Source organism: Erpetoichthys calabaricus, chromosome 7 (genome assembly GCF_900747795.2).
Source record: "Erpetoichthys calabaricus chromosome 7, fErpCal1.3, whole genome shotgun sequence".
NCBI classification, from domain to species: Eukaryota; Metazoa; Chordata; class Cladistia; order Polypteriformes; family Polypteridae; genus Erpetoichthys; species Erpetoichthys calabaricus.
This window is the reverse complement of record NC_041400.2, coordinates 111,990,662-112,003,384: the sequence shown is the minus strand read 5'-3', so window position 1 is coordinate 112,003,384 and position 12,723 is coordinate 111,990,662. Positions and strand designations below refer to the sequence as shown.

Below are 12,723 nucleotides of genomic sequence, written 5' to 3'. Positions count from 1 at the left end.
AGTGACAAAGTGAGGTCAGCTGCCACATGCACACCAAGCAGTTTGGTATTCTAGACCAGTGGTCCCCAACCTTTTTGACAGCAAGGACCACTTTATTAGATGCAAATTTTTCCACGGACCGGTCGGGGGGAGGGGGGGGGGCAGTTTTATACACAATTTACATAACATTTCTATTATTATTAAAGTTATTAAGCAGTTTGCATACGTTTGCAATCTGAGATTTTTCTTCTTTTTTTGCATATAACAAAGACATATGCTTTACATTTGCCAATCCAACAGATTGCACATCACAAACATTAACACTGCAATCTTTTTTTCATGTCTGCCGTTTCTATAGGAGGGTGACAATGAGTTAAATTCCAATGGATGTTTTTCAAATGTTGACAAGCAATAAGCAAAAGGAATCAATGAAAACCACAGACAACAAAAACAGCAAAAAAAAAAAAAACTGTACGAGGAAAGTTTGAAGAAAGAGATTTTTTTACAATGTTTCTGTTTGGGGATCGTTGTGCAAACGTGCACAACTGAGATGCGACCACAGATCTAACTGCTCTGTGGATGATTCGTTCAAGCATTTCAAGCTCACTTCGTTGTAATGAAAGCATCTGTTGAATGTACTTCGTAGTAACGTGATTTCTATAGACTCATGTCATATGGGGAAACTGTCGGGACCATAAAAATACTTTGTTGTAATACTCTCTCACCTCGGTCTCTCTCCTCTCTCTGCACCGCTGCAAAGCCCCGCCCGCCAAGCGTTTTGAAAAGTCTGAGTGAGTCGCCGTTGCCGGCAGTTCTCTCGCGGCCCGGCTGTCAGACGGCTGTGGACCGGTAGTGGGCCGCGGACCGGGGGTTGGGGACCCCTGTTCTAGACCACTTCCACCTCAGAGCACTTGATATGCCATGGGGTGTGGACAACATGGGGCTTTTAGAAATCAACAGTCATCTCTCAAAGCACACTCATCCCCTTTGATAATGAGACCATCCAAAGTTGTGTCATTCCCAAAATTAATGACTGTGTTTGAGCTCTATAAAGCCATACCATTGTGAGTCAGCAGAGTGAACAGAAATGAGAAGAGTTCACAGTTGTGGGAAACCAGTGCTCAGCTTAATGGTACTGGAGGTGGAGTTTCCAACGTGGGCTGTCTGGGGTGTCTGTCAGGAAGTTCAAGATCCATTTACATAGGGAAGTGTTTTAACCTATCAGTCCCAAATTTCCTATGAGCTTCGTAGGGATGATGGTGTTGAAAACTGAACTGAAATCGGTGAAAAAAATCCCAATATAAATGTCTGTTTTGTCCAGATAGGACAGGGCCAGATGAAGAATAGATGATATGGCGTCTTCAGTGGAATAGTTCAGGGGACAGGAAAACCGGAAAGGATTGTGTGATGTGGGAAGTCTGGCTTTCACGTGGCTCAAGGATAGCCTCTCAAAGCACTTCAAGATGACGGGTGTGAGTTTTATAAGGTGATTATTAAGGCAGGAGACGGAGGACTTCTTGGCATGGGTGTGATGGAGCTGGTTTTAAGGTGCTTGGGGATGACTACCTGTGTCAAGGAAATGTTGAAGATGTCAATAAAGATATGCATCAGCTGATTTGCACATTCTCTGACCACTTGACCAGGTATGTTATCTTGTGCAGCAGTTTTGTGTGGGGTTACGTTCAGCAAAGTCCTTCTCATGTCAGCAGTGGAGAAAAAAATTCATTTTTCCTGAGGAGGGATGGACTTCGTCACAACTATGCCATTCAAGCCATAAAATCATGCATAGAAGTTATTTAGAACATCTGGAAGGGAGGCATCACTATTGCAACATGGGGTATGGTCTTATACCCTGTGATGGTTTGGATTCTCCACCACATGCACCATGTATCTCTGGTGTCCTGAAAGTGGGTGTAGATTTTCTTGCAATACTCTTGATTAGCTGCTTTGATGCCCTGAGACTGGTTTGCCCTCTGTTCTGAGGGCTACTTTGTCACCTGATCTAAAGGCAGCATTACAAGCTTTTAACAGTGTACGTACCTCCAGTGTCGCCACAGTTTCTGATCTGCACATTTTTTGATGGTCTTTGAGACAGTCGCATCTGTTTATGCACTTGTTAATGGAACCAGTGATTAATGATGCATACTCTGGTGGCAGCTGCTTTAAACCTGGCCCAGTCTGTGTGATCAAAACAGTCTGTCAGGACTGAAATATCTCCCTGTAGCCACACCATAATTTGGTTGAAGGATTGGTTTGGATATAGGCAGTAGCATAACTGAAACATGATCAGAAAAACTGAGATGTTGGCGGATACGGCTGAGTTAATATTTGAAAATAGGATAGAATGGAGCAACCTGATTTTTGCACAATTCCACGGCAGCTCAATTGCTTCCTTAATGCTGGGGTAATGTTGTATGCTGAGAAGTGATCACTAATCTCAAGCAGTGTAGAGCCACAGTAGGTTTTCCACATAATATGTGCAGTACAATCCATACAAGAGACAGCATTTAACACATAACAGTATATATTGTGCGTGTGCAGGAGAGATGGACTTGCATCCTGTCCATAGAATGCTTCTGTCTTGTTCTTCCTGGGGTAGGCTTCAACTTCCCCACATCTCTGCTTGGGATAAGTGGGAATAGAAAATCTAAGGATAGATATTTATTATTTTACATGAATCGGTAGGTTGTTGAAATTATGCCTTAAATTCTTACTTTAACACTTGGACATGAACAATATTTTACTCCAGTTTCATTTTTAGATATGCTTTATCACCACTGTCATTTCCCATAGTTTATTTGCATGACACTTTCCTGAATGTTTTGTAATTTTCATATGATAAAAATCACTTTTTGAGTACACATGTTAATCTAATAAAAATATGCTGTAATTGTTGACATTATAGTTAATGTGTGTAAGTTTTATGAATTCTGAACAATGTTTGAGAGGTGTCTTATGCGCAAATCCCCTCACAGCATCTCAATGGAATACCAGTTTGACTTTGACTCCATTTCTATTTTTTGTCAGCCATTCCTTGACAGATTTATTTATATTTAGAGTCTTTGTCATGTTGCAAGGTCACTTTTGGTTGAGGTTCAATTTTCTGACAGATGGTCTCTTGTTACCCTCATGCACCCTCTGATAAAATGGATTCATAGTGGATTCTGTGTTGTTAACTTCCCAGGCCCTGATGCACCATAACATTTCCCCCACCATCCTTTATGCCATTTGTATCTAGCTTTATACAATTTTTGTAGACAAATGCTGTATTTGGTTTTCACCAAAAATGTCTTCTGATACTATGGCCAAATATCTATCAATCCAGAGCACATAAATAGGGTATGGAAGACATTTCTGAGATAGTCAGCCTTGTCAGGGCAACTTAGCGTATTGCTACAGTAAGCCACACCACTGGTGAAAATAATGATTTTAATGTAATTAATATAAAGTTTAAAGACAGTATTTTGTTTAAATAGAGGTTTCAAAATAAAACATATCTGAAATGTATCTGTTTTATTTTCATTAATACATTTGAATTTTCCTTTCAATACTTTATTACATTTTTTTTGTAGATCCATGTAATGCATACCTTGGCAGCATCACTTTCAGCCTGCATCTATCAGTGTCTTTGCAATAGCCAAAGCTACAGGTAACTTATTAGAGTGTATTTAATGTCATTGTTTCAGTGTACCAATATAAAAACACTTCTGTTCTTGTAACTAAACCTTGCACCTTGTATACTGGATTTAAGTCAGCATTATAGTTACTTTAACAAACTTTTAAGACATGGGAGCTCAGTTGTTTCTAAGATTGAAAAGCAGTCATTTAAACCATAACAGTTTATGTAAACATTTCCAAAATTTCTGGATACCTCATGGTCAAATGGAGCACTAAATTATTTTGTACTCTATAATTTTATAATTTTGTTCCAAGGGTCCTCTTTTAAAAAAAAATAAACTCCCATTCTGTCTTGAGATAATAGTAGATTTACTGTTTATTTATTAGATATTAGCAGAATCTTATTTGAGCACCTCCCTGAATACATTAGTATTTCTTATAACAGATTTAACTTCAACTATAAGTACAGGTGCTGGTAATAAAATTAGAATATCATGACAAAGTTGATTTATTTCAGTAATTCCATTGAAAAAGGGAAACTTGTACATTAGATTCATTCATTACACACAGACTGATGTATTTCAAATGTTTATTTCTTTTAATTTTGATGATTATAACTGACAACTAATGAAAGTCCCAAATTCAGTATCTCAGAAAATTAGAATATTGTGAAAAGGTTCAATATTGAAGACACCTGGTGCCACACTCTAATCAGCTAATTAACTCAAAACACCTGCAAAAGCCTTTAAATGGTCTCTCAGTCTAGTTCTGTAGGCTACACAATCATGGGGAAGACTGTTGACTTGACAGTTGTCCAAAAGACGACCATTGACACCTTGCACAAGGAGGGCAAGACACAAAAGGTCATTGCTAAAGAGGCTGGCTGTTCACAGAGCTGTGTGTCCAGTCACATTAATAGAGAGTCGAAGGGAAGGACAAGATGTGGTAGAAAAAAGTGTACAAGCAATAGGGATAACCGCACCCTGGAGAGGATTGTGAAACAAAACCCATTCAAAAATGTGGGGGAGATTCACAAAGAGTGGACTGCAGCTGGAGTCAGTGCTTCAAGAACCACCACGCACAGACGTATGCAAGACATGGGTTTCAGCTGTCGCATTCCTTGTGTCAAGACACTCTTGAACAAGAGACAGCGTCAGAAGCGTCTCGCCTTTGGACTGCTGCTGAGTGGTCCAAAGTTATGTTCTCTGATGAAAGTAAATTTTGCATTTCCTTTGGAAATCAAGGTCCCAGAGTCTGGAGGAAGAGAGGAGAGGCACAGATTCCATGTTGCTTGAAGTCCAGTGTAAAGTTTCCACAGTCAGTGATGGTTTGGGGTGCCATGTCATCTACTGGTGTTGGTCCATTGTGTTTTCTGAGGTCCAAGGTCAACGCAGCCGTCTACCAGGAAGTTTTAGAGCACTTCATGCTTCCTGCTGCTGACTAACTTTATGGAGATGCAGATTTAATTTTCCAACAGGACCTGGCACCTGCACACAGTGCCAAAGCTACCAGTACCTGGTTTAAGGACCATGGTATCCCTGTTCTTGATTGGCCAGCAAACTCGCCTGACCTTAACCCCATAGAAAATCTATGGGGTATTGTGAAGAGGAAGATGCAATACGCCAGACCCAACAATTCAGAAGAGCTGAAGGCCACTATCAGAGCAACATGGGCTCTCATAACACCTGAGCAGTGCCACAGACTGATCGACTCCATGCCACGCCGCATTGCTGCAGTAATCCAGGTCAAAGGAGCCCCAACTAAATATTGAGTGCTGTACATGCTCGTACTTTTCCTGTTCATACCTTTCAGTTGGCCAACATTTCTAAAAATCCTTTTTTTGCATTGGTCTTAATTGATACTCTAATTTTCTGAGATACTGAATTTGGGACTTTCATTAGTTGTCAGTTATAATCATCAACATTAAAAGAAATAAACATTTGAAATACATCAGTCTGTGTGTAATGAATGAATGTAATATACAAGTTTCACTTTTTGAATGGAATTACTGAAATAAATCAACTTTGTCATGATATTCTAATTTTATGACCAGCACCTGTATATAAATAAACTAGGGGGCTTTGCCTGCCAACCCCCTGGCCAGCTCTACGCGCTAGCCTCTTTGCGGTTCTGCTGCTTGCATATGGGGGTAGTGTATGTTCAATTTAAGCAGATTTTAATTTTCATGTTAAGTGCTACATTTCCATCCATGCGACGTATAACTGCCCATGATTGAATTTCGTTTCTTTCTCTCTATTAAATAAAACGACTTTTTCGAATGTTTGGCTCTGAGATTTGTTAAAATTCTTTGCAAAAGCTATTCTAACGGGAAACTGTTAACATTTTAATACGGATGGCATATCACAATCTCCTTTGGGGTCTAATGTTATCTGTGGGAGATGTACAACATTACCTTTCTTGGATACATTCTTCTTTCTACAGTAATTCATGCGGTGGAAGACCGGATGGTGTTAACGGTTGTAGATATTCTTGGTGACATTGTAAGTTGATGGTTTCATCTTCCGCATGATCACCACCAACTGTTTCAGCATAGTCTATTGATATGCATTTAACCATTTTGCCTTGTAACCGATTGCCATTTTTGACGTAATTTCATTTGACTTCCTCGTTTCTAGGTGCTAGGATTGCCCGTGTACTCATTTTTTCTGTTGATAATCCTTCATGATGAAATTCTTCAATAGGATTTGGACATAATACGTCTTCTTTAATTGGGAACTTAAAGTGCGGAAAACGTTAAAATTTATAAGAGCTGAGAGCGCAGGAAGTGTGTCTGACAAAAGCATTCACAAGACTGAGAGTTGAGAATACCGTGGTCTTGTTTGAAAATGGTCTCATGAGACTTGAAAAAATCTTTTCCAAAAAGTCACGTCTTGTCTCCTAATAAGTGTCGTTGCGTCGAAAGATTATTTTTTATATAATAGAGAGACAAAGAAGTGCATATGTCAAATACAAATACCTTTTTAAAAATAATGAAACCTTGAAAGTGAATTTTGTAAAGGTTTCTTCATTTTCTTTGTTGCATATCACAACATCGCGCACATTGACATTTTCAGGAGGCAAAGTCCTCTTTTAGGTTATTACATGAAAGCTTCTGTGCAAGGTTTAGAGTTGATATTGATGATAGCCAAGCTGCTTAAATGTTGTTGTGCCATGGATGACCTGAAGTATTTCTTGATAAGCTTAAATTTTGCAAAACTGGTAACTGGAATGGTTGCTGCAATCTGGAGGGCAACCCATAGATTTGGACTTCAATGGTATTTAATTGCTATGATATATCACTTGATTTTTTTCCTTTATAAATGAAGGCCTAATTAGTACTAATACTGATAGTAATGGTCCAGGGTATCAATGTGTTGTTACTCTTTGTTACTTGATACAGCCAAAATATAATTTGTGATGTGATACAACAAAAACAATTGCAGTACTAGCAGTACTACTAGTAATAATAAAGATAATATAAAGTTAAACTACTACTACTAATAAAAAACTACTACTACTGAACAGGCTTAATAAACTTAATGCAGTAAATGCAGGGTCAAAGTGATGCTTAATAATTAGGTATTTAAAAAATGATCAGTGACTATACCACCTACACTTACGAATTTATCTAAACTTCACTTTGTCCTTCCAGTGACAGCAGATCGCAATAAGGTATTAACTAAATTAGTAATGTTATCTAGTTGAAGTTAATCTGAGTTGATTGTTCTTTTTTGTATGTCAGAGTTTCTTTCATGAGGCTTTTACACAATTCAGCCAGTAACCAACTAGAAAGCAAGAGAGCCTGTGTTTTGGTACAAATTTACAAATGTGTCCTCAGTACAGCAACGTTTGGAACGCATAATATGTCTGCTAACGTTAGCAGCCTTCAACAACGTGTAGAGGTCCTGAGGTTTATATGGCTATAATAAATCATCCTAACCATGTGTCAACTAGGTAACACTGTAACATTAGATAATATGTGTTAAATACTCAATATCAAAACTGTTACTCATAATGTTTCTCCAGTAAACCGCTAGGTTTAGTGTAGTGACAAATATATATTACTAAACACATTTGTTAACTAGTGCAGCAGCTGCTTCTTCATGCTTTTGGTTTTTTTTTTCTTGTCTTTTTTTCTTTTCTGTGCTCCTGACTGGTGTTGATTTGAAGCCATCTCTCTGCTCGTTAATGGAAAATTATCACAGGTGACTATTAATGTCTCAAGCTGCAGCCCCCGCGACCCGACCTCGGATAAGCGGAAGAGGATGGATGGATGGATGGATGGACTATTAATGTCATTAATTTGATGACTAATTAAATAGCAGTAACCCCAAGAGAGTCAAGCTGCGAACCTCCAGAGCTCTGCTGTCGGTTTGCATTAGTGATGTTATGCCCAGTTACACTATGGTTCAAAATTAGGGTTATGGGAGGAGTTATCTGACTCAAGTCAAATAAACAAAAATGTGCATCCAATTGACTGGCCAGCAGAGCTGCAAAATTGTGGAGGTCTGTGAACCCACAATACCCCCACCCAGCATCCGTCCTCTGATCAAGGGCAACACATGCTATGGAAAAAAAAACCCCTCTATTTTCAAAGAAACCATTCACGGAGATCAGATGAGAATACAAAACAAAATTTTATTTGCACACAGATATGCACAAATGTATTGGCCCATTGAATGAGCAATTAATTCAGCAGTTCATTTTTTTAATACTTTTCTATTACCATTACCTTACCTAATACCTCACATCATCTGACTCTTAATGGGCAGAATCTTATCATATTAATCAATCTACTACAGCCACCAGCAATTTCGTATACATGTCGAATCGTCCATTGGGTTTTCCAATTGACCTTGTCACTGCTACATAATAGGGGTGTTCATTGCTCATTTACTTATTTTTAACCTTAGAAATTACGTTGGTGGCTCCTCTAACATGAGGCAAAATCCTCACATGCCTAAGCTTAATAATACAACATTTAGTTAACCCTTTAGTTACATTCAATTCTTATCCTTAGGTTTAATAATTCATTGTCAAAACTTCATAGGGGTTAATATTTGTATTATATTTATATTAAATTGTAAAAATGATCATGCATTGATTAGAAGTACTGATTACAATTCTATATGCACACAGTGCATGAGCTGCATATAGGAAGGCGGAGGTCCTATTAGGTTTATATAATGCATTACATATGCATTCTTTGACTTTTTCTATTAGGCATGGCACAATACAAGTTTATTGGCGCAAAATCTGCAAAGCTGGTGCTGCCTAGCTGTTCTCAAAATTCCAAATGATATTTCATTGAATTTGGCATTTTTTTTAATACATTAATCAGTTGAGTTATTTAAAACAGCATGCAGCTCTTTGTGGATTTTGGAATTTGTGAATTCTCCCTATCATCCACATGAATTTCTAACTTTCAAAGTAGGAGGCATTCTACAGAGCAATTTTGCACCAACTTACGATCCTCATTTGTTGCTACATGTTAAGTAGTTACTATGAAAATGGCTGAAATGGTTGACATTTTTAGGGCAACCAACAATAGCAGGAAACTTTTATGCTAATGTAGTGTCACCTTCTTACCTACATTCAAGTAGTCTGGTGCTTCACAACTTTAAGCAAGTATTGTTTTTAGAATAGAAATAGTACTTTAAAAATTATTGAACATACATATTAATGGCATGTAATGCCTATAAAAATTATTCACACTCCTTAGAATTTTTCACCTTATTGTTTGTAAGTCATTCCTATGTTGCTTTAACTTTATGGTAATGCTCAATGTCATACTAGAAAACAAATCTTCTCCCAAGGTGTAGGTTTCTTCCAGACTTGCTGCATTCATTTTATCCTCTACCTTTGTAATCCTTCCAGGGCCTGATGCAGAAAAGCTCAATTTTGGTCTCATAAGACCATAGAGTCCACATTCAACTGACTTCAGAATCTCACATGTACAGTACCTTCTGGGAAAGTCTGTGCATTTTTTTTTTTTTTTTAAACAGTGGCTTTCACGGCTTTCCCTTGTTTCATAGAAAAAGTACTTCTGGGAAAGCCATGAAAGGTACAAGTAACCCATTACTTGTTCCATTAAAAATACCTTTTTGTATAACTCTTGAAAATTACAGTATTCTTCAGTTTTTGGTTTCTAGAGGTCCCTATATCTTTATATATATATATATATATATATATATATCTATAATAATAAAAGGCAAAGTCCTCACTGACTGACTCACTCACTCACTCACTGACTGACTCATCACTAATTCTCCAACTTCCCGTGTAGGTGGAAGGCTGAAATTTGGCAGGCTCATTCCTTACAGCTTACTTACAAAAGTTAGGCAGGTTTCATTTCGAAATTCAAAGCGTAATGGTCATAACTGGAACATATTTTTTGTCCATACACTGTAATGGAGGAGGCGGAGTCACGTATCGCGTCATCATGCCTCCTACGTAATCACGTGAACTAAAAACAAGGAAGAGATTTACAGCACGAGTCACACGCGGGAACGAAGGTAAATGATGTTAATTTTTGACTGTCTTTTAATACTGTGTAAGCATACATATTAACACATGTGCAATTAAACGTGTGCATTTACGGGGTGATTTCTCAGGCTTAAAAGCTCACCTTTTATCAAACGCGGGAACAAAGGTAACTGACGTTGTTCACTGTCTTTTAATACTGTGTAACCATACATATTAACACATGTCCAATTAAACGTGTGCATTTACGCGGTGATTTCTCAGGCTTAAAAGCTCGCCTTTTACTAAAAAGGTAAATGCAAAACTATTTTCAATCAGTTTATTGAAACGCTCCCGTTAAGGATTGCAATAACATATTCGCGAGATAAAACAACGAAGTAGGGGGAAATGGAGGAACAGCCGCAAACAGCGAAGAGCAAAAAATTTATTAAACAATTGAGAACGGAGCGAGTGAAGCATACAAGCATGTTCATAAGGGAAACAAAGCACGGTGTAAAACGTAAGTTTAAATTAACTTTATAGAAACGCTCCCGCTGCAGATTGCAATAACATATTCGCGAGATAAAAGTTTAATGAGAAGACACGAGGTATAAACGAACCACACGCCGTGGCGCAACGTTAGGGGCAACAGTTTCAACCATTCTATGATCTGCTTCTCGCAACTGAAAGACGGCACATGGCGGATGTTAGCCGACTTGCTGACCGCAACGTTAGGGGCTTCAACTATGGCGCTGACGCCACATCTCAGTGCCAACACTTTGCAGACTGTACTTAAAAGACACGCCCTCCTCACTGGACAGTTAAAAACACCAATCAAACTAACGATGACATCAAGTATTACCCAATCAAAACTAGGAAAGGAGGCATCTTCATAAAATGCGTGTGGGATGATTTGCATGAGACGCTGCTTTAAAAAAAAAATGATAAAAAAAATACGGGATAAATCCCGTCCAGTATTGATTCAAAACGGGACGCGCAATTTCATTCTCAAATGCGGCACGATTCCGTATTTTAAAGGACGGGTGGCAACCCTACAGTGCCAGGTAACCACCCATACAATCAGATTGTGATTCAGACTAGGAATGCAATGAATGTAATTACCCCGATCTACATACAAGACGAAAGTCTTGCAACATTCAAAGATGATGGTTTGGGATAAGTACACCATACAACATAAAACAGCTTATGAAGCCTTGAACCGAAAAAAGCAAGATCTCAGAGATCGTAAAAAAAAAAATAGGAGGTAATGTCGTTTTACTCGCTGTACATTTTAGTCAAACATTACCAGTTATTCCACGAGGGAGACCAGCAGATGAACTCAACGCGTGTTTAAAATCCGTGCTACTCCCACGCTCTGTTATATGTCGCGTGTTCTCGGGTAGGTGCACCAAAAAATGTATACATTTAAGCATGTAATGGGCAAACAAAAAATGAGGTATACCCGAAGGCACTGCAGTAGTACTTAATGTAACTTTACTTCTTAAATTTTAATGTTTTACTGTTTAATAATTTATACGCGTCTTATATGTTTTTCAAATTCTTTTATCAAAATACCACTGACAGCGCAATGCACGATAACATGGAGTGAATACACCATACGCATCCGCCCACGGCTGCCCTGCTGTGCGCAGATAGGAGTTGATTCTACAATAAAATAAAATAAACATAAAAAGAGTAAAACAATCATCACCCATAAACCGTGTGTGTGTGTATATATGTGTATATATATATGTTGATATGTGGATGTGTATATGTGTATATATATATATATATATATATATATATATATATATATATATATATATATATATATATGTATATATATATATGTAGATATGTATATATATATATGTAGATATGTATATATATATATGTAGATATGTATATATATATATGTAGATATGTATATATATATATGTGTATATGTATATGTATATATATGTTTATATGTGTGTGTGTGTATTTTATATATATAAAACACAGCAACACTCATAACAATGACAACACAATTACATTGACAATCATGTTACGTTATTTTTAAAATGTTTCCTTTTTTTTTCATAACCTCTTTAACACACTACTTCTCCGCTGCGAAGCGCGGGTATTTTGCTAGTATATATATATATATATATATATATATATATATATATATATATATATATATATATATATATATATATATATATATATATATACACAGTATATATATATATATATTTCTCTTCTGGTTCGTCTTGCTTCCTCTTCAAAAGTGGTCCCGCCCACACGCAGCCGACACGGTATTTCTCGATTGCTATTCGTTCTCTTCCAAAACCTTCCCCACGCTGCCTGCGGCTCCTCTTCAAAACCGGTCCCGCCCTCACGCAGCCGACACGGCATTTCTCAATTCCTATTCGTCCTCTTCGAAACCCTTCTCCACGCTGCCTGAGGCCTCCCATACACCCCCACACCGCTTTTCTCGTTCTCCGCTCCTCTCTCATGACCCCATTGGTGTCACATCACCGCCCTATATCTAGCCTGACCATGTGACCTTCACTTCAGCCATGTGTGCGCCTGGGAGTCTTTTCCGTAGCCTGCTACAGGAAGGTACTCTGTCGACCATTGGCATTGGTTTCGCTCCTTGCTATTCGTTTCTCTCCTTCC

The 12,723-nt window shown here is 38.0% G+C and overlaps 1 protein-coding gene across 9 annotated transcripts in view; it reads left to right on the top strand.

Annotated features, from left to right (window-relative positions):
* LOC114654142 (Dmx-like 1) overlaps positions 1-12,723 on the top strand; it is a 343,530-nt gene that overhangs the window by 218,276 nt on the left and 112,531 nt on the right. For all 9 annotated transcript variants that reach the window (XM_051929967.1, XM_051929968.1, XM_051929966.1 and 6 more), the window contains exon 27: positions 3,552-3,628. In XM_051929967.1, coding sequence (XP_051785927.1) covers positions 3,552-3,628 — 77 coding nt within the window. The remainder of the gene's footprint in view (positions 1-3,551; positions 3,629-12,723) is intronic.